A 22,903-nucleotide genomic window follows, 5' to 3' on the forward strand; every position below is an offset into this window, starting at 1 on the left:
CAGTGACGTGCCTTCGGCCCGTTTCCCTTGCACTCTCGCTCACTCCTTCCTCCGGGCCAAGGCCGCCCGTGTCTGTCTCCGGCCCCTGCCCTGCGCCACCGCCGGGTGCCCGGGCCTGTCGCCAACCCCGTCTTCTCGCCCTCCCTCACCCACGCCACTGCCTCCCCCCTTCCGCCATGAGCTGTTTCCGCCTTCTTTCCACACTATCGAATGCTGCCAGGTGAACCCTTCCCTCTCCAAGGAACCGCCTTCAACAGGCTCGGCCCCCAAGCGCACCTCCCGAAGTCGCCTCCTTCCAGAGGTGCTGCACTCCCAACTTCCAGCCATCTGCCCCTTTCTTCTTGAAGAAACAAACGGCGCCAACATCCCTTCCCATGGGGGCCCGGCGTGACCCTGCTGAAGCCATCACACACACATCACCTTCCCTCACGAAGAAAACGACCAGGACAGCCCCTGCGCCCGGCCTCCGAGGAAGGACGCTTCGGGGTACGTAAGCACTGCCCGCATCTCTCGGAGGGTTCTTCCTCCAGGGAAGTGAGCCATGGAGAGTCCAGGGAAGCATGCAAGGCCAGACACATTCTACTGTTTATTACACATAATACATTCTTAAATAAAAATGCGTCACATAACATTTTTGCATAGATATCTTACAATATACCAATTTAAAAAAGAATTATGAAACAGACCAGTAACAAAAATAAATTTTTTCTTCATTAATAATTTTGTAACATTAACATACCACCATCATATAATACAAATAATAGTTTTAAATCTTAAGACTTTTGTACAGCAAAAAAACTCGACAAAGTAATATATATATATATAAAAAGCTTAAAAAAAATAAAATGTCAAAGAAAGGCAGAACCGAGGGCTATACGACTGGGTACTTCCGTGATATATTATAAATACCAGAGAAGGCCTGAGAGAGTGTGGCCGGGGAGGCGGCAGGGCTGGGAGCGGGTCTCTCCAAACACACTTGTTAGACACATCTGGCAAAGGAAGCGGGTAGTGCAAAAACAAACATCTTCAAGCAACCGTCGAGGATCGTGGCGACCAGGAAGGAAGCTGTGGTGTGAGGGAGGGCGTGAGGGGGTGTGGGGGGGCTGGGCCCGTGGAAAGAAGGGGCATGGAAAACATTGAACATTGATCTCTGCCTCTGTGTTAGCCAGGAGATCTGGGCCACGACAGGTGCATGCTCCTCCCTGGAATGGAGAAGCGAAAGGTGAGGAGATGGAACCAAGTCTGGGCGAGGCAGGACACGCATGCTGGGAAGAAAACAAGGTGGCGAGAGGCGGCCAAGGAGCCCCGAGCCTCTGGGACTCAGGTCTGCGGAGGCTGTCGGCCTTCAGCCCAAAGGCCCAGGACCCGACGTCCCCTTGGTCCGCGACCCCCCCCGGGAAGAACTCCCGTATGGTTTCAAGGGTGTACTGGCAGCAGAGGCAACCACCCCCAAGGGAGATTAGGCACTGGCGGCTACTCCACTACGCAGCCGTTTCCTTCTGTGAAGGTATGACGGGGCATGTGCACGTCTGGGGGCACACACGGCCCTCATGTGCTGACCCGGGCCGGCCTGTGGCAGTGGGCAGAGCTGGACTCCCAGCCATTTATGGCGCCAAAGCTCACAGGGGGAGAAGCGGCATAACCAGTGCCAACACGGCCCAGATCCACCTCCCAACCTTGGAGAGGGAGCCCTGCTGGAAGGAGTGTCTTGCTTGGGACATGTGCTGGCCCAGGCCCTCTCGCTCCGTGTGACACTGCTTCCCGAGGACTCTTCCACAAGTGTACACCCCTGGAGAGCACAGCTCTGTGTAGGTGTGTGCACGAAAGGCAACGTCAGCTGTGTCTCTCCCACTTCCGGGACCCCCCAGGCACCCAGAGGAGACTCAAGAGTGAGAAGCAGGAGGACAGCTGGACCTCAGGCCACCGGCCCTGGGACACCAGCATCATCGACAAGCAGCTTCTGCTTCCTCCGTGCGTTCCTGCTGCTTGTGTCATGCGTCCCAAGAGCCTCGCCGAGAGGAGGCCATCAGAGGCACTGATGCATCTCAGGGCAGGCCCTCAAGCTTCCAAACCGAGACATCACCATGTTTACCGAAATGGAACCCAGACACCCGAATTCAAGGCCTCTCCCTGCCCCCACCCGCGCATGGTGGCCACTTCTGGAAAATGTAAGGGAAATCATCCAGAGCAGACTCCCATCAGGTTCTACTTGCTGAAGGCTCACTTTGGTGATGCTCTGGGTGCAAAACTGCAGCCAGAAATGTTGGCCCTCATGAGATTCCTTCTTTTTTAAAGAAACAACAAACCTGATTTCTGTAATTAAATGCATCGCATCTTTCTGACTTTCCCTCCTGCTTCCTCCAAAACAGCTCACGCAAAAGCAGAGACAAAGAACTTCCTGCTCCGTTTCACATCTTAAGAAGTGACTCCCATAGAGAAAACCATTGTGAACCATCACAACTAGCCACTGGGTTCTGCTGTTCCTGCCGTGGAGCTTCTCTCTTTGGGCCACAGGACACAGGCGTGAAGGCAGGAGGCCGTCTTCCCATGCCCTGAAGAGCCCCTGAAAGCCCCAAGGGTTTCCCCTTCGATGCAAACAGACACAGATCATCTGGAAAGTGTATCCCAAACTCAAGTCCTTAAAACATCTTCTCTGACGTAAAAGAAGATTTCCTAAAACGAGGCATCAGTTCTGCAGAACGTGCATGAGGTTGGCTGTCTTTTACCCTGTGATAATCAGGCGATCTCAGAGGCAGGAAGGGCACAGAGGTGCAAGAGGAGAAGATGCAAGAGGAGAACGTCTGTGGACTTGGCAGGAGATGTGTGTGGGTAGGAGGGCGGTCAGGGCGAAGCCCATCTCAGGGCCCCCAACACGTCCACAAACACAGTTCTGTCACAGAATCCGCACGCTCCTTTTCCAGAGTGCTCACCAACACCAGGCCGTGAGCTGGGCCCATGAGAAGGAGCAGGGCGGGAGGCCGGGACAGCCTTGGGATTTCAGGTTTCCATGTCTCTGTCTTGCCATCATGTGGTAGGAAAAAGAAGTGTGGCTTGAAGTTAAAAAAAATCATCAGTGGCTTAGAAACTCTTTCTCTACACGTCCAACTCAGGACAACCACAGAAACTCCAGGCCAGACTTTCCCTTTCAAATGTGGGCTCCGCAACTGAACTGAGAATGGGGTTTAATGTGCTTCCAATGTCCGTCAAAGCAGTTCTAAATAACTGGTCCCCTGGGAGTAAAACGCCTTCACGTCCTCAGAAACCCGTTTATCCGGGAGTTCTTGGCAACTATCTCCGCCATTTCAGAGGTGATGGACGCTTCGGCACAAACCCATTTCCAAGTGCTCAGGGCCGCCCCACCCCAAGGCCACCTGGTCGTGCTTGCAGACGCCAGTCCAGGCTGAAGAAGTGCAGTCTTCAACCTTCTGCCGAAGCCACAACCCTCGGGTCAGTACAGGCGAGGAGCAACTTGAGCAAGCACCGCCACGGACCTCAGTGCACCCGCCCTGGGAGGGGCCGCGCTGCCATGAGAGGGGATCAGAGCACTGGTCACTGCTGAGGACCACAGCCTGTTATGCCATGTTTCACTGAGACCACAGGGCTTCACAGCAGAAGCCCACAGGGAGCAGACAGCATGATTACTCTTTTGCATTGCTTGTTAGCTTCTTTTTAACAGATTTGCATTGGTCAGTCAAAAATAAAATCAAGTATTGTAAACCCTTAGCGATAGCATCTCGAGAGGCAAGAGCCGCTCCAGCCTGGGAGGTGATATTTGCAAATGGTGGTGGCCACGGCTTCCTGCCATCACGGGCATGTGTGTGTGTCCAAGCTGGAGGCTGCTGTGGGAGGAAATGGAAGGGACTGGGAGCTCATGCATTAAAGTCCCACCCAGGGTGCTGGCGGAAGGCGCTACCGGCTGGTGCAGCTGAGGCTCGAGGCCCCCCCACCTGCACTCCCACGTGATCCCCTCTGCGCCTGGATGGACTGGCCCACAGCGCACTCAAGCGCAGCCGAGAGCTACGAGATTGTCAGCAGGCAGTGCTCCAGAAATCGCTTCTAAGTCATGTCTACCCTCAAATCTTTGGAATAAGACTGATTTTTAAAATACCCTCCAACTAACATACACATAATTGTCTCTGGCAAACGAACAGATTTGTGTTTGTTTAGGGTGTTTTTTCTTTCTTTTTTTTGTTTTTTTTTTGTTTTTTGGTCTAAATTGAGAAAAGGAAAAAGAGAAAGAAAAGTCTAAGGGCCAGACCTGGAAATGCCCCCAGTGTCCCCTTGGCAGTTACAGCATTCGTGACAAGGAGGCTCTTCCGCTCTCTGGTGAGTAGTTTCAGCATTTCAGGGAAGATGAAAGTTGTGAGGGGCTGGAAGCCCAAGCGCCAAGGGCCACTGTCATACGCGTGACTGTGTTTCTTATGTTATGATCTGCTCTTAAAGTTCTGCATCCCAAGCATGTCAAGGGCGGCGCCTTAACAGTCGAGCGTCAACAGTCATGGGAGGGTGGAGGGGCCAGCTAGGGGGCCAAGCCACAGCCGCGTGGACCAAGGCCACTTCTGCTTTCAGACGGGTCTTGAAGGATGGTCCCAGAACATACAAAACATACAGTTTATCCTAACAGCCACCCTGCTTGCAAGCGTAGGCCATGTGATGGTCCTAAAGGCAGACTTTGGAGTTGAGGCCAGTGCCAGCCAGCCAAGAATGTGGGCAGAGGACAGGACAGTGTGCATGTGTGTGGTGTACCAGGAAGGACTGCAGACCTCCAGAGACAGCCTGCCGAGGGAATGAGGCCTCCTGGGGGCTCCAGGGTACAAGTCATGGTAGGCCAACCCCCTAAAAGAAAGAAACTTAGAGCCACGTCTCTCCTTCTAGACAGCCCACGAGATAAACATCCTAGCCCTCACCTTACACGCCAGCCCTTTCTTCCCAGCAGGGCATCTGAGTCACGTGTTGCAACACGTGGGCAGTGGGGTGCAGTGGACAGGAGGGAGACAGAATGATACTGGGTGGAGCCACGAGGCTGGGGAGGCATCCTCGGTGCTCCCCACTCCTGGAAAGAGTGGTATTTTTGGCTTTTTGTAGGTCACAACCCAGAGTTAGATTAAATACGCAGCTGCCCTCTGAGACCAGTGACATCTAAGCTGTGACAGGCTATGGGGTGGCGATGACACCCCACAAGACGGCTGTGGCCTCAGCTGAGGGCAGCACACCTCGAGGAGGTTGAGAGGACCGCAATGTCCTGTCTGGCCAGCTGCTCCGAGAAGGGACACCAGGTGCCAAGAGTCCTGGAGAGGGTTAATCCATGGAGAAAAGATACAACGCTTAAGCTTCCAGGTAAGCTTTTCAAGTTTTCATTAGCAAAAACGGAGAGGTTAAAAAGAAAAAAATCTAGCACTGGCAATAAGGTGAGGCTCAAGGGATATACTGTGACTTATCATCAAAGATTTCATTCTCTTGGCCACTTTTCAATCACGCTAGAAGTTTCCAGATCCCTAGTGCATATGGTGTGCAAGAGTCAAGGAGTAAGAAGAGAAAACTCCTCCTCTGAGAGTGGAGTCCAGAGAGCACAAGCTGGAAGGCGTCCAGGGTCATCTGCATCTACGGCTGCCAAGGCCACTGGGTGGCGTGGAAGAGGAACTGGAACCCACTGGTGGTTCTGTGAGGACGTCTGATGCACAGAATAGGAGGACATCTTGCACACGAAGACAAATCAACCAAGAGTTCGTTTGGACTACCAGACGGCATTTGGTTTTCTAGGTCACTTCCCAATGACTTAAGAAGGAACATCAGTGCTACAAATGCGCAGCCTTAAGATGCAGGAATCTCCTGCCCAGCTGCACTGGGAAGCCAGCTGGATGTGCGCCTGGGCCACCTGCCTCAGAGGCGTTGCCCCCTCTGCCTTCGTGGCCACAGTAGCAGGAACTCCGAGGTGCTGGCACAGTGGCCAGGCAACCTTGCTGCGCCATGGCTCCATCCCGGCTCCTTCCGTCTGGGGCGAGGTGTGGAGGGTGGCGTGCTGGGTGCAGTAGAGCTGAGTGCATGGCAGCGTGTGTGCGTGTGTGCAGAGGTTGCTGGCGAGAACCTTCTGCGAGGCAATGGGTCCTCCGGCATCCAGCCCCTCTCATGGCATTTTCTCCAGACGCCAGCTGGTGCCACAGAGGCTCCGGCCTTGGGACTTAGATGTGTCTCTTCATGTGGAGGGCCAGATGGTCGGACCTGGAAAAACACCTAGGAGATAGACAACACAACATCAGCAAGGCCAGGGATCGCTCCGGAGTCCCCCACTCCTCAGGCAGCGAAAGACAGACAGCACACGTGTGCTGAGAAGCAGGCTGGCAGTGGAGGGTATGTGCAAGGGCTGGGCAGCTTGGGCCACACCCCAGCTCTTCTAGTAGCTGGGCGATTGAGCACGGGATCTCTCTGTGTCTGGATTCTTGGTCAACTGTGTGGGAGCGACTGCAGTGCCAACCTCAGGGGGCTGTGAGGACGACAGGAGACGCCCTGTAAGGCACGCAGTGCACTGCCTGGCACACAGCAAGAGCTCAGTGCTGCTGACCATCACCATCGTAACCATGATTGTTAAAGAGGAAAAGAATGCACCGGCGCTTTGGCAACCAGGCAGTGCCCTGTGTACTGTGGACACGATAAAGAGGAGTCAATCTGTGCCCTCGAGTGGCAGAACTCTGGCAAGTCAACACCCAGATCCCAACCCTGAGCTTCACAGCAGGAAGGAGCCCAGAAACACTGCCTATGGCACTTCGGTACAGACACTCCGTGAAGTCAAAAGAGAAGAAAGGAGGAGGGCGCTTGTGGTACTGAGTGTGTGCTGACACGTGGGTGCTGTGCTCAATTCCCCAGCGTGGCCCAGAGCTGCCTCAGCAACCCTCTGTGGCAAGTGTTCTCACCCAGGCATGGGCATGTGTGCAAGGAAACTGACATGGCTAGTGAGTGACAGGCTTGGGTCAGGCCTCAGGTAGCTCCTGGAAGCCAGGCCCACAACTGTGTGGACTCCTTGGCTTCAGAGTGGATGTGGGGTGCCTTCCTCACCCCTCCCTCAACTCAGCAGTTGATACCTTCGGGGCTGCACACCTGCACACCTGCACCCGTGGGCTGACCCTGCTCCTTAGACAACGTCGTGGCCACAGTCATCTGCTAGTGACAGTCACATGACCTATCAAGGCCAGGGAGCACTAGCACTGGGGGGCCTGCCGAGACAACAGGAAGAAAGCGGCTCTCTCCACGGGGCATGCTGAGCTGCTGAGACCGAAGCCTGGGGCTGCTGGTGTCCACACTGCTACCGCAGGAAGGCGCCCCATGAGAATGATGCCAACAAGGAAAGGGGATCTGGGGCACAAGAAGAGACAGTCCTGACAACAGCATGCGAGAGCCTGGATCCAGTCAAGCCTGAAGACACCTCTCCTCCTGCTGTTCTAGTTACCTGAGCTCACAAATGCCCTCTGCAGCCAACACCAGTCTTGGGCATCCACATCTTGGAGCGCCCAGTGCACTCCGCAGCCTGCAACCGAGGGTCTGGGGAGACTCAGAGAAGCCAGCACGCACGACAGCGGCCACTCTCAGCTCCATCCATGGGTGGATGCCCTCCTGCTGGGCCCTCCTCCCGCCTGAGAGAGCGCGCCCAGGCCCCTCCAGTCCCACACCTCTGCTAGGACAGGGCCAGCGTCCCTGGTCAGCTCAGCGGGCTTCCTGTCCAGTCAAGACCTCCCGGCGTTCGTTCACGCCTGAAACAGCCGGGCAGAAAACCCGCCTCCCCCCTGAGCGCAACAGCCTCCCACCCCCTGTCTGCGTCCATTCCTGAAGTGTGTTCTGTGCCGGACAGAACCAGAGAAAGGCAGGGGATGGGGCAGGGGTGAGACGGAAACCATGTCAGCGTGGGGGAAGCACGGCAGAAGCACGCCAGCCCAGCACTACGCTGGACAAGAACCATTCCCGTCACCCCACTCGGCTCAGGCCTGACCTGTTCTGGCCAAGACACGTGAACGATCCTTAGAGACACCTCTAAAGGGATCTGACGTGCCACCAAGCAGCGTCAGTGAGTCTCTACTCCATGTCACGGGCACACCGCGAAAGCAATGGAGCCTGCAGGGACTTCGGTGGGACTGGCTAACCCTGACCTGTCCTGAGGGCACACACACAATGGCCGGCCGCTGCCTCCGTCCCTTCCTTCCTGCCTGCCTTCCTGGCCCCCTTGACCTTCTTCCCCTCCTTCCTTTATCCCAACCACCTAGAAGAAGATCCAAGTTAGGAAGTTCTCTCTGCAGGTATTTGTAAACTTTCAAATTCTCACAAGAACCCTCTGAAGAAGGTGCCATCCTATCTCCACTGTCCCATGAGGCATTCATTGGAGAGAGGCCAGCCAAGATCTGAACCCAGGTCATCTGATTCCAGAGTTGGTGCTCTTGGCCACCTCTGCTTTACCGGCTGAGGAGAAAGCAGAGCTGGGCTAGCAATTTTAGGATCCTGTGGAAGACAGAACCGCCCCTCCCCAAATGTCCTAAAACACTCTGTGTTTGGTTACATGGAAAAGGAGTAAGGTTGTGGATGGAATAAATTTACTAATCGGCTGATCTTCAATAGGGAGGTCATCCTGGATTATCTGGTTGGGTCTAATGCCATCACAAAGGTCCTTAATGATAAAAGAGGGAACTGTAAGAGAGACCCAGAGATGTCAGCATGAGAAGAACTCAAAGGTTCTGATGATGGAGGGATGGGGCCAGAAAGACACAAAAGCTCTGATGATGGGTGATGGAGCCATGTGCAGGACTCAGTGGCTCTGATGATGAAGAAGGGGCACCATAAGCCAGGGACTGCAGTAGCCTCTCGAAGCTGGAAAACGCAGAGAGACAGATACTTCCCCAGAGCCTCCAGAAAAGAATGCGGCCTTTCTTTGAGCCCAGTGAGGCTTAGGCTGGGCGTCTAGCCTACAGATCGTACGATAATAAACTTGTAGAGAAACATGATGCTAAATTTGTGGCAAGTGATCACAGCAGCAAATAGAAATGTTACCTAGAGGCCAAGCTGCTCAAGCCCGAGCAGTAAGTACCTGCAGAGTGCCCGTGAGAAAGCAGCAGCACGCACAGAGGAGCTCTGCCTATCCAAGAGAGGACACGAGCCGCGAGGCCCGAGAAGTGAAGACAAGCCCTGGCAGTGACTCAACCCTTCTCCTTGCCCTTCTGCATCCTGGTGACTTTCAGGAAGTCAGTATTCTTGACCTAGAACTTCATTTGAAAGAACCATTCAGTAGCGCATGTGTCTGACTTTTGCCTTGCCTTTACCAGTTGCTGGTATCTGGCCATATAGACACAAGCATCTGCCTTTGTCCTTCAAGTCCTTTTGGGGGAAAAAAGTGGAAAAAGCAAACCCAATTTTTAACATGTAATATCATGCAACTACACCCCTACAGAATCAAGTGAGCATCAATATTTGTTCAAATTCTAGAAAATATGTGATGCTTGGAATTAGACCAGATCCCTCACAATTGAGGTTCTCATTTACATTCAATACTGCAGCGAGAAACTGTCATGACTAATTTATAATTACTTACTGAATTCCACATAGGAACAGTAAAAGGCAGCAGGTAAACGTGGTATCCAGAAATGCAGAATCACAACATTTGAAGGATAACACACCCCTGAAGGTTTATACAACCAAGCAGCAGCCAGATGACCCTAAACAAGATGGTCCTTAAAGACTGAGATTTCTACATAGTGAGGAACTAGCCATTTCTCCTAGGGAAAGGCACACTAGAGTCATGCAGGTCCTGGGCCAGCAGCAATCCTCCAGGGGACCAAAGGGCTAAGCCGCCTACAAGTGGGCTGGATCAAAATGCCTCCTCCACATTGCCTGAGATGAGGACACACGACACCAACTGCAGTCTCGGTGACAGCAGCTAAGCAGAAGGGCGATGGTCTGCCTGTGCCCCCAGTGAAAACCAAGTCCCGGGTGCAGCACATCTGCAGCCCCGCTGGCACCAGCTGCTCATTGTAACTCACTGCCTCCACTCTGACCCTAACTGCAGGGCGCAGGCCGCACATTCAGGCATGCGGAGGTGAGTCAGGCATATGAGACCCCAGTGTCCTGGCCCCACCCATCTCCACCTCTGAGAAGGCACAGATACAAAGCAATGGGGCTGTTTTGTGTGGAGAAAGTCCAGCAGGCGAGAGGACACCCAAAGCTGACACCCACCTACGGATGTGGAGCTTGCAGGAACACTGGATGTGTCGCTGGATGTGTCGTGTCACCACGGCCCTTGCAAAGGCAGTGACTGCTGTCCAGCTTAGCCACATGGCCACATGAGAATATGAGCCCACTGTAGCCAGATCTGACTTTCCCAGGCAAAGCCAGAAATGCACTTTTTTGTGTGATATTTAACAACTTTACATGTTGGTCAGAAACCCCTCAAAAAGTCAGGGAATTTTTAACTACCCTGGAGGCAAAATACAAGCAAAGCTAGACCTCGTATGTGCTTAAGGAAGGAAGTCCAAGCCCTATTCGGCTTCCAAACATGGCAGCTGGGCTGCTTGCTGTCAGGGGCAAGAGACGGGGCAAGAGACAGCGCTCGCGCACGCCGCCACATCGACAGGGCATGGCGCCCTGCCGAGGCCGCAGATGCCCTCTGTGCTGAAGGTAAACATCCACAAGATGCCAGCTCCCAGGCACCCCAGGCCATCCTTCCTTGGCCCTGGGGCCACTCCAGATCCCCACACCACCTCCCTGGCCTGGCTATTCTTAGCACAGTTGCTGCAGCCGAACACAAGTTCTTCTGTCAGCAGCCCAGAGAGCCCAACCCCATGCTCGGCTCTGTGGAGAAAGCACTGCTGGCCTACATCCCAGGGCTCTGAGAGCCTCACTCCCTCCAAGGAGCAGGCCGCAGACTTTGCAGCATCTGCTCAGCACGTTTCTAGCTCCAGAAATCGTGATGCCTTTGGATGGAGCCCACAGAGCAAAGGGCTGAGTTGCCCATCTCCCTCACTGTAACCTTTCCCTCACCCCAGAGGGAAATTTGTAATTTCCCCACAAGTCACACAAACAGCCAATTTCATTCTCACAAACAAATGCCGCAGGGCTGCAGACTCCTCAGCAAGTCAGCTGATGTGAAGAGTGAATCTGAGCTCTGAAAGTGTCCCCTAGTGACTCTGTCCACTCACAAGCACTGCAGTAACCCACAGTGCTCCCAGCCTCCAAGCCACGGTCCCACACACTTTGGAGCGGGGGCTGGTCCAGCTTCCGACCAGCTGACAACTCAAAGAGGACTCCTCTGGGCCCAGCTGACAGAATGGACCGCCCTCCCTCCCCAGCCATGGGCAGCCGCCATCTGCAAGTTCTCTATCAGCCAACGAGAGAGAGATGGGAGCTGAAGGAAGCCGGGAGACAGGAACACCACGGGGCATGCGCTGCAGACCACAGCCCATTCACCTACGCCCAGGGGACTCCAGCAATGGGGTGGAGATTAAACAACGACCAGCATTCTGGGACAGCAGAACAGAGTTCCGAGGGACAGGACACATGGGCCACGTGGCGTGTGCTTCCACAGTCCTGGGTAGGACGCTCTCGCCAGGCTCCAGGAGGCATGGGGTTTTTATTTAGTGGTTGAAAATTAAGAGGAAAATAGCTTCTTCAGGAAAAAAGGGAAAAAGAAGGAAGAACATAACCACTCTTCTGTGAACATCTCAAGGGAACACCAGGCCAACGTGGCCACCCACGAGGCTCGGGCACGCTGTTCTGTCCCCACATAGACAACACAACCCCTGAAGAGGCCTGGTGGGAGGGAGGTATGGGCACAGGGACTGGGGCAGGGGACACAGGCTATCATGCTTCCTCTGGAGAAGAGTCCAGCCCTGCTGCTGTCCTGTGAGCAGGGACCCTGAGGCTCTCCGGGCTTTTATCATATTAGAGGTATTTTTCTCATCATGACCGAGACCTTTAGTATTACATTAAAAATTTTCTTAAGCTTCCTTTGAAACACAGAAATGGGATTAGAGGGATAGCACTCTCAGACGCAAGCCCACTATCTGATTATGTCTCAGCCGAATCCTGCCTTCGCCTTGGCCTGCAGAGTCTCCATTTCGGGGTGACTGGCTGGTAATGCCAGGCCTGTCAGATGCTATTACTTGGCTAGAGTCTGCGGCTCCTGCTTTCTTCCACCAGCAAACGCTGAAGGCTTGGACTTAAGTGGCGGGACGAGGCACCCAGGCCTCGTCTGCGCCTGGCCCCGTTTTCAAGGAAGAAAGAATGACTAGGGCCCGGAGAATAGGTGTGCTCTCCAGTGACACCTCAGAGGAGGGCCTCGGGGCCAGTCTCCTTCCAGAGCAGCCTCTGCACCCCACATGGCTGAAGATGAGGGAACAGAGTGCGAGGCTGGTGAGCTCAGAGGGTGCGGCCACAGGTGACAGCTCTCTGCCCACCACTTCCACCTCACCCTACAACTGCTGCGTCTCCCCCAGGTGGGAGCCAGGCTGGCTGGCGCCCAGCAACACAGCTTGTGGCTTCGTCAACGCCCGAGCACTGAACTGAGAGTCCACACTACGTCCTGACAACCCGCACAGGGCTGCTCCCTCGCTGCCTTCTCCGCTCCCAGGCTGGGGTCTGTCCACAAGCCCCTGCGTCACCCACCCTCCAGCCCATATCACCTCCCCGGCAGCAAGCCCCCCTCTTTACCTGTCGCAGTGGTTGCATTTGAAGGGCTTCGCACCTGTGTGTTTCCTGTAGTGCCTCGTGAGTTCATCACTCCGTGCAAAACGCCACTCGCACCCCTCCCAGGAGCACTTGTAAGGCTTCTCACCTGCAAGAGGAGATGGAGGCCAGGTCAGCAGCAGCACCAGGCCCTGCCCTGCCGGGTATATCGCGGGCTCAGTCTCGTCCACTCCTAAAACATCTCCTGACACAGGACGCCACTTCTCCCCAAGCCTCCTGGAGTCCTGCTTGCAAAGGCGGCTGCCCAAGACCCTTGAGCCCGGAACGGTCACGCTTCCCCAGAGCTGGAGCCCTCCTCGCCCTGCCTGGGAACCACTCTTATCTACCCTCTGGAGCACTTCAACTCCATGGTCCAGGCAGAAAGGAAGTGTGCTATTTTCATCTGAACCACAAATGCTTCTAATTCTATTTCCTTCAGAATCTACAGCAATTTTCTACTTCAGGCTTGCCTCCCTCTCTCCTGCTATACATGGCCGCACAGCCGACGGGTAGGGAGCTACACAGGCTGCCAGAGCTGTAGCTCCTTCCAGCAAATAAACAACACACAGCCAGGAGAAAGGACCACATCTGGGTGCGAGACAATCACCTGGCCACTCTAGCACTTGTGGAAAATACTGTCCCCAAAGTCCAGGTAGGAAACTCATTACTTAATGACTCCAGAGTGTTCATGAGACAGCAATATATATTGTTACAAAATATGTTAAACCTTGTAGAGCAAGGTTTTAGCCACAAGAAACCCTTTATGAGCATGAACTCCACACCCTTGTGCTCAAGTGCCCTTGGCTAGGGAAGGCAGATGGTGGATCAAGGAGAGATGGTAAATGACTCTGCCTTAGACTTTTTTAACCCATCATGTCTGTCATCAAACATGACAAATATTTACCTTTCCAACTGTAGAGTGGACTGGTTCTAATTACAAAGAAAATAAGCTCTGGAGCCCTATACACTCAGGAAATGGCACTCCAGTGTCTGTCCTGAGAGGCAGGCGAGTGGTGGTGAAGAACCTTGAAGCCCCCGCCGGGGTTGGGGTCCCAGGCCTACCTGGAACTGTCTGGCCTCAGGCAAGCTAGCACCCCTCTCCATGTCTGTCTTCTTGGAGATAGTCATGTATGGACCTCAAGGTCTGGAGGAGCTGAATTATACACATGTGCATCCTGTGTTAGTAGGACATGTCTAGCACATACAAGATCACACAGCTGGTATCATCCACTGCCAGCTCCTAGCTCCAGGGTCCCCAGGCTCCAGAGTTCTGTGACTGTCCCACTGTGTCCCATTTTCAACAGCGACACCTCCAGAGGTGGCTTAATGGGAGAAAACGCCCAGGTACCTGCTTGACCTACTTCTTCATTCCACCCCGCCTCCCTCCACGCCCAACTACAAAGCACCTCCAAGTCTCCATCTGTCTCACCCAGAGACGCCTGAACATTTTATTTCATTAAATGCTGCCCTTGGGAGATGCTGTTCTGAAGGCACCACAGAGAAGAGGCATGAGACTTGGGCGTTCTTCTAAGTGGACTGAGGAGACATGCCAGAGGCTGCCGGCATGGGAGGAAGCCTTCAGTTCTGGAAACCAGGACAAGAAAAGAGTCACTGAACATGTGTCAAGGTCACCTTTGGCTCCCGCAAGCTAGAAATTTAGAAATTTAGAAGACAGGTGTCGGCTGAAGAGGGGGCAGCCGTGGGGGTGTCACCCGGGATCTTGCTCAGGCAGGCCCTTGGCCTTGGTGCCCCTGTCTGTTAAATGGGGGTGCGCTTACCACAGAGCCATGCCTATTGTGAGGTTTGCATAAGCTGTGAGGAGACAGGTCTGGGCCTCGCACGTGGCCATCTTCAGGCCTTCTCACTTCCTTACCATCCGTGTCTGCAGAGGCCACAGGGGACGGCTATAACCTGCTGTCAGTAAAACCCTTCAGAGGTCACAGCCCCAGAAGGCCAAGCCTGGAGTCCCTCTGGCAGGTGAGAGCTCTTTATGTTTGAAATATTTTCTCAGTATATGGATGGAAAGTGTTCTTTAGGACTGCTCTGAGGGAGGGCGTATAGATAGGAAGAGGAGAAACCCTGTGCCCTGTGGAGGGGCACGCTGTCATCATTCTTTAATGCTGCTGATCACGTACCAGCTGTTTTTCCAGGGGACACTGGCACAAACAAAGGAAGGGGAATGAGTCACTCACACGCCCTCTGCCCCCAAGGCTTCAGATAGTGGGAGGTCCTGGAACCTGGGGCCCAGCACACCCCAAAAGCAACAAGGCTCTGAGGAAATCAATCTACAAAACAAGCAGAGGTAGTCAGTCCCAGAATCAATACCACAGCTGAACCAATGTCCACCACAGGCTGCCACACTGAAGGACAGGGGAAAGTTGGAAAAAAAGGAGCCTGGACATCTTCAGGCTTTTTTTTTTTTTTTTCATTTCAAAATGTGTGGTTTTCCTCTCGCTGAACTCCTCTAACTAGTTTTACTTTGTTTTATTTTGAGGAACAGTTTAGCTATTTCCCAACAAATGGTGAGGCCTCTTCCTTAATCCAAGGCACAAGCCGCTGTCCTACCCGGGAGCGATCTTGGCGTCCTGGTGGCTACATGCACGTGTGAGAACAGAGGCAGCTGGATGTGGCTCTGCACTCCATCAGCCAGCATGGCTTCGGGCTGTGGAAACTGCATAAACAAGACTGAGCCCCGCTGCCACAAGCACGCCAGAGGATGGGGCCATCAACACCGCTCCATGTCTGGCTGGTTCCCGGCACGCTGCCATGTCTGCAAATACTCACTGATAAGAAATGCAAGACAATCAAGAAGGCCAAGGGAAGGCGCCCTGCCCTGCCTGCAGCAGGCGGGCTCAGGCGTCAGGGGGCAGAAGCACGACTGAGAATCGGGACTCCAGCTTTGTAGTTAGGGCACACGAATTGCGGGGTGGACTGGCCTCATTCCCAGGCTCTCTACCCACTTCCACAAGCCAAGTGCTCCTCGAAAGGCAGGGTGGTGGCACTCTTCTGCCAGTACTTTCCGCACGGCCTGCATCTCTCTAGATACCAACAGTACGGCTGGGTCTGGGGGCTGGGCCCGTCCCTAGCCACGATACATTTCTCTCGTCCTAACAGCCCGCCTGGCAACCTCTGCTCATTTTGTTAAAGGCTTAGGCATCTTTTTTTCTAAAAGAATTTCTTTTCCTTACGTGAAAAAAGAAGAACGGCTCTTTCTTTATAAACAAGAAACAGAGCAAGAGAGCAAGAGAGAGAGAGAGAGAGACAGAGAGACAGAGAGACAGAGACAGAGAGAGGGTCTGGAGAGGATAAATCAGGAGGAGAGACAGACAAGAGAATAAGACAGAGAGAGAAAGAGAGACAGAAAGAGAAAGAGAGAGAGAGAGAAAGACAGAGAGACAGAGAGAAACAGAAAGAAAGAGAGACAGAGAGAGAGAAAGAGAGAGAGAGAGGAGAAAGGGGTGCTGGGGAGGAGCACGCCGTTGGCGCCACCTGGAGCAGGCCTCAGGAAGAGCTGCCTACCTACCTGCCTCACTGTCCCTCTCTTCCCCTCGCCTTCTCTCCTTCCTCCACCTGGATACTTCTCCTAGCTACAAAAACATCCCCACTGGGATCCCACAGCTCTCGGAAGCACAAATGCTCAGCGAAGTCCACGGGAGACAGGTGGGCAGAAGAGCCTGAAAGGGAGGACTCCAGTCCAGAGGGTGCACGTAGACGGAGGTGGGTGCATGGACAGAGGCAGCGTGTGGACGGAGGGGGCACACGGACGGAGGCGGCACTGATGGAGGGAGTGTGAGGACGGAGGCGGTGCGTGGATGGAGACAGGTATGTGGACCGAGGTGGGCATGTGGACCGAGGCGGTACACAGACAGAGGCAGGCGTGTCACGCAGGGGGGAGCAGCCCACGGACACAGGCGTATGGACAGGGCTCTGCGTGGATGGAGGTGGGCACGCCACACAGGGGGCAGTGTGCGATGGAGCACGTGGATGCAGGCACTGCGTGAGGGAGCGGGCACGTGGATGCAGCAGGCATGTCGATGGAGGGGCGTGTTAGCAGACACTGAGTGGGCAAGCGGGCACGTGGGCGGAGGCACTGCGAGGACGGAGGAGGTGCGTGGATGGAGGCATCGCACAGGGAGGCTGGGTGGCAGCGCAGGGCACCAGAGGCGAGGATGACCTCAGGACTCCTGAACTTTAGGGCAAACATCCAGAGCCACTTTTCCTGTTTGGCAACAACCCCAGGGCCCTTGCTTCCCTCTGGAGTTCAGGCTTCCTCTGTGGTGCGAGCAGTTCTAACGAAGTGTGAACAGATCTGTTGCCAGATGAGGGTCCTTCAGGATAACCAACCATGCTTGAAAAACACCACTGACATCTAGCGAGGATAAATCATGGCAAGAATTCATGTCTCCCACAAAAGGGCCTGAAACAGAAAGCAGTCCAACTGGGTGGCATTTGTGAGCTTCCTACAGGGTCACTCTCCCTGTGTTGTGAACATCTGAGTTGACGGATAAGAAAACTCTGTCACAAACACGTGCTGAGCATCTCGAACATATGTAGACATCGTCATGAACTGTGTAAGTGGACAACATCCTAATATATTAGACTATTATGAAACACACATTCGATAGGACAACTGAAGGGAACGAGGTGAACAAGACATAAACAGAAACCACACACTGTCCTCTCACCACAGTAAGGCTGGGCGGCCCCACCCCGCCCACAGCCCTGGCTGCAGGATGAGTAGGAACCCCAGGCTCAGCCTCTTATGCCTGAGCTTCCATTCCTGGCTGGCAGCCAGAGCTACCCTTACAGGGGGCCTTAATCTGTACATTTCCATATAAATGGCTCCTTTGGCATCCACTGGCTTTCATGCATTTAAAAACATTATTCTGCAAAGGTTCCACTGGCTGCACCAGACCACCAAGACATCCATGACCTAAAAAAAGGTTAAGGTGAGGCAAGAACTCATGTTCTCAGGCTGGCATCCTCAGAATGGAAGTCAAAAGCCCAGGAGGGGCCACAGTAGAGTCTGCGGGGTCTGGGCCCGCTGCATTTCCAGGCCCATCCGCCACCTCCCCCCCGATTCCACACTGCTCCTGCCTCAGGACCTTGGCACCTGCTACTCCTCCTGCCTGGTGTCTCCTGCTTCCTCACTCCTCAGGTCTCTGCTCACTCCTCTGTGAGACACAGATTCCGCCACGCTCCCCACAGCACCCAGTCACTTTGAAACAGGACTGCACACAGCCTGCGTGCTACTGTCTGTTCCCCCAGATCATGAGGTCCATGCAGACATCCGTTCTATCCGCTGCGCCTCTAGTAGCATAAGCAGTGCCTGGCTCAACCCCGCTGAATAAATTCTTCCAGCGAACGTAAGAAAGCATGCTGACTTGCGGCAGGGACAGGGTGGGACATCCATGTGCGCACCACTCCCTTGCCTTCCAGGGAACTGGCTGAAGGGCAGAAGTGTTGCTTGGTTGTTTAAACCTGACCCCCTCTGACAGGGACTCAAGCTGGTACCCCAAACGAGCAATTTCTTCACCATCAGAGATCATGTTCTTCTTCCCTACCTCTGGAGCCTGACAGAGGAGGATCCTGAGACCCTTCCTAAAGTTTCGTCTCACCAGCGGGGTCTTGGCCTCCCCGGCAACACCCCTCTGAGAAGCGAAGCGCGCCATTTCATAAAGCTTGTTTGTAGGGGTTCTCTCCGAAGATGCACTGGAGAAGAAAATCTAAGTGAAATGCCAAACTCGCCATGCTATAAAGCTGCTTTAAGGCAGAGACTGCAGCCTAAAGCATGAACATGTGACCAAATCGTACACTCACGGTGTAAAAGTTTCTTGAAAGTAAACATTGCTAATACAAATGTTCTGTATCCATTTCCTGTCTGCAAAATGTCAAATTCCTAATCCAAGTCCTAAAGAGAACAGGACTTTGACACGTCCAGATTTCTGTGAAAACTAATTTTACTTTATTTACTTATTTTCCTTTTATTTATTTTTTTAAAACACTCTAGGTATCTGGGCATGCCAAGGACCTAGTCTCTTCGGAATTTAGATAAGGACTTGGGAAATTTTCAGATCAGGAAATCGAAAAGCCAACTGGGAAGGAGGAAGAATACTTGTGACCGGTTTATGCTGCCAAATAAAAGTCCAGGAGAAACTGGCAAAGCCCCGTCGACGGCTTCACACCACACAGCTAGGAACAAAGACACCAAGAAAAGAGAAAACCACTCACTTACTCACAGACACCCCTGAGGCAGAGCAGGACCCTCACTCCACAGTGGCCAGGGCACTCTCAGGGTGCAGGTGCGGCAACTAAGAATACCCGTCAAACTGCCATGACAACTTGGGAACACTGGCCTGGAGACCCACTTAGGCTCCAGCTGAGTCTTAAAGATTTCCTTGTTTCAAGGTTTTGGGCTTAGCAAGTTGACAAGACAAGGGCTTTATTTTCTAGAAATTCCAAAGCACTAACAACAGCTCCTAACACTTGGGCCCCATGTAGACGCATCACCCATCACTTGCTCACCCAAAGGCTGGCCGGGCACTGGTACCTGAGAGATCGAGTCACATCATGCACCTGTCTCTCCACAGAGACGCAGAGAGCTACCTGTTTACCTTTATTCTCAAAACAGTGACTCAAACAATAATGAGCCAGGTTGGATTGAGTCACAGCTGGGTCACCAGTTGAAGAGGTTTGTTTGAAAAGCTATAAACTGCCCGGGCTCGGTGGCTCAGCCTGTCATCCCAGCACTTTGGGAGGCCAAGGCGAGTAGACTGCCTGAGCCCATGGGTTCAGGACCAGACTGGGTAACTTGGCGAGTCCTCGTCTCTACAATAAATTTTTAAAAATTAGCCAGTCGTGGTAGTGGGTGGCTGTAATTCCCGCTACTTGGAAGGCTGAGGCGAAAGGATCACTGGAGCCCAGCATGTCGACGCTGGGGTGGTCGTGAGCATACCACTGCACTCCAGCCTGGGCGACAGAGCGAGACTCCAACTCTAAACCAAAATTTAGGCCATGCCCTCTGTGAGACACACCTTCGGCCCCCGGACCAGAGAGGGTCAGAAAAGAGTCTGGCTTCATCCTGCAACAAGGACACTGGAGTCCAACAGGGCAGCCACCAGCTGTGTGTGGCTGTAGGCATTTAACATGCGCTAGTGCAACCAAAGAACTGAACTTCTAATTTAGCTTTAATTAGTTAAGAGCAAGCTTAAAAACGGGAGTGGTGTGTGGCTTCCTCTGGCAGTAGGGCCTGGGACCTTCGCCCCCAAAATGTGAGCATCTGGACTAAGACGCGCAGGAGGCTGCAGCACACACCAGACTCAGACGTAGTCTCAGCGAGAATGGAAGATGTTCAGTCTATCTGTTTGGATTTCATACTGAGATGATCGTATCTTAGATATATCAGTCTAAGTGAAATGTACTATTAAAATCAATCTTACCTGTTTCTTTCACTCTCTTAAAAAAGTGAGCTTACTAGAAAATCCACAGCTACATATGTGGCCTGCATATATTTCTACTTTGGACTGTCCTGGTTTGAAATCTGCTTACTCTGTAGAGGCCGGACATGAACTCAAGCACAAGGCTCCGCCTTCCTGTTTTCCCCATGACAAGTGGCTACAACACCAGGGTTCCCCTTCCACATTCCCGCCCTTGGAAGAGAATCTCTCAGACCAAAGTCTTCACTCTTCACTGAGAAGAAATTAGGGAGGAAGAATCCCAAGTCCAATGGGCCCCTCTGGATCCCAGCTCTGCACTAGGGAGGAAGGACCTCAGGTCCAGCGGGACCCTTTGTGGATCTCAGCTCCCCACTACAGAGGAAAGATTCCAAGTCCAACAGGTTCCCTCTGTGGACTCTCAGCTCAATGCTGTCTGCTTCATTCTCACCACTCCCAACCTCACTGCTTCCATCCTGAGGGTCTCAGGTGGTGCAACCGCCACCATCCCCCACTCTTAGAGGGCTCCCCTCCTGTGGTCGCATCAGGATCACCTGAGGCCTCTGCTAAACAGGCGGATTTTTAGCTCCCATCTCAGACCTTCTAGTCAGAGTCTGATTTTGGAGGCTGTGCGTGGGGTCAGCAATTGAGGAGAGGACTTAGAAGACGAGAGAGGAAGGAGTTAACTAGATACCAAGGAAGAAAGCTCATCAGGGCTGGTGAACCATGCATGCAGAGAGCCTCAGAGTAGAAGCAGTTTGCAGCTATGAGGATGGTCACTAAACCACAAGGCTCAGTTAGTGAAGAGGCCTCTGGTCTCCAACCCCCCAAAAAACTTAATGGCATGGTGGAGTCTTTCCTTAGCCAGGATGAAAACTGCAGGAGGGCGGGAGCCACACTTGCCTTGCTCTCAGCTGTATGGAAAGGTGGGTAGCACAGACTCGCGCTGAGGGGAAGAGGGCTGAGGGAGTCTTAAACATCTCTTCCCCTGCAGGCATCTCCTGCCATGGCAGCCCTCTAGGACAGTGCTTCTCCAATCCTAGCTTGTGCTACAATCGCCTGCAGGCTTGGTGAACCACAGGGAGTAGAGTTTACTCGGTGGGTTCTGACTCATTTAAGTCTGATCACCGGGAGGGCCCGAGCATCTGCATCTTACAAACTCTCAGGTGAACTGAGGTCCAGAGACCACGTTTCAGCACCAGTGCTCTAGCAGGAAGAGTGACGTGTCTTTACAAGACAGGTGACTCCAGGTCCGGCTCGGCAATGTGGCAGCGACGTGGCCTGGTAGAGGCAGTGGCCTTCTTTGGGAAGTATGGCTCTTACCTGTGTGCGGAAGGAATTTTTAAAATGTGCCCTGCTTCCCCTATCGTTATGAAGATACCATGGGACCTAGTACACGAAGGTGCTTGGCCAATCACAAAATGAGTGGAAGGCGTTCTTTTGATGGTGGTGATGTCAGAGGTTGTCTACAGTCATACAGGAGACCCATGAGGTTTTGGGTTCATGGAGCTCCATCACCTGCACATACCGGGCAACGGCACTGGCTTCTCTATGGACAGATGCAGGAGTCCAGATCACCTCCTCTGCCATCCTGCCTGTGGGACAGCTGGGAAGCACACACACAAACAAATCCCTGGGGTCCATGCTCCATTTCTAACAACTGTTAACTTTTTCTAGAACATTGCTTTGGAGGCAAAGTGTTAGATCCTTGGTGAATTGTTTGAAATGTTCGAGGAAGACTGGGTTGGTCATGAAAATTAGTGACCAACCCAGATGCTGGAATACGTCTAGTTGCTGAAAATGGAAGAGCTTTCTCAGTGTGCTCCCTGTGACTCCCCATGCATGCGTTTTTGGTACTGCACTGTGTTTCCCAAAAGCCAAGAAATGCCACAAAATTTTTAAAGTGTAGTTTCCCTTTTATTTAATTAAAAATATTTGCAGTATTCTGGCCAGGTAAGATGGTTGACATCTGCAATCCTAGCACCTTGGGAGGTCAAGATGGGAGGATTGCTTGAGACCAGGAGTCCGAGACCAGCCTAAGCAGCATAGTGAGATCTCACCTCTACAAAAAAGGCAAAAAATAAAAATAAATAAAAATAAAGTAACCGGGTATGGGCATGCCAGTAGTCCCAGCTACTCAGGAGGCTAAGGCGGAAGGATCGCCTGAGTCCAGGAGGTCAGAGAGCACTGCACTTCAGTCTGGGTGACAGAGTGAGACCCTGACTAAAAAAAAAAAAAAAATTATACAGGTAATATAGACATAAAATATATACAAAATTATATATATATTCTAATAGTATCTAGTGATATAACCATCTAACACCACTTCCCCTCCCTGCAGCAAAACAAAACAAAACCCAGCACTCTTAAGATAGATATTCCTGTAATTTTCAAAAGGACTATAAACTCACTTAGAAATTTAGACTTAACAACACTTAAACCTAAAGGTATGTGTTTTCAAGTTTTAACATTGGTAAACATGACCATTTGGGAAACTCTATATTTTTTTTTTTTTGGAACAGGGTTAATTTTTTTGTTTTGTTTTACCTTGTTTTTCAAGGTTGAATTTTAAAATTATTTTTAGAGATAACTACTTGTAGTTTAGAGATAACTACAAGAAAGTTTAATGTCAGCTCGAAAATTTAAATATATTTTGGTGATTTCCACCTACAATAAAGCTAAAAGCTAGATCTATGCTAAATTTGAATAAAAAGTTAATAAAACATTAATCGCCGGGCTCGGTGGCTCAGCCTGTAATCCGTGCCTTTGGGAGGCTG

The 22,903-nt window shown here is 52.6% G+C and overlaps 1 protein-coding gene across 1 annotated transcript in view; it reads right to left on the minus strand.

The window, feature by feature from the left end:
* Window positions 1–6,179: 6,179 nt before the first annotated feature.
* Window positions 6,180–22,903, minus strand: part of KLF7 (Kruppel like factor 7) — a gene marked incomplete at its 5' end in the record, with an annotated part of 51,736 nt that continues 35,012 nt past the window's right edge. The window contains 2 exons of the mRNA XM_008061060.1: window positions 6,180–6,231; window positions 12,679–12,802. Coding sequence (XP_008059251.1) covers window positions 6,180–6,231; window positions 12,679–12,802 — 176 coding nt within the window. The remainder of the gene's footprint in view (window positions 6,232–12,678; window positions 12,803–22,903) is intronic.

Source organism: Carlito syrichta, unplaced genomic scaffold (genome assembly GCF_000164805.1).
Source record: "Carlito syrichta isolate Samal-C Ts95f unplaced genomic scaffold, Tarsius_syrichta-2.0.1 Scaffold305019, whole genome shotgun sequence".
NCBI classification, from domain to species: domain Eukaryota; kingdom Metazoa; phylum Chordata; class Mammalia; order Primates; family Tarsiidae; genus Carlito; species Carlito syrichta.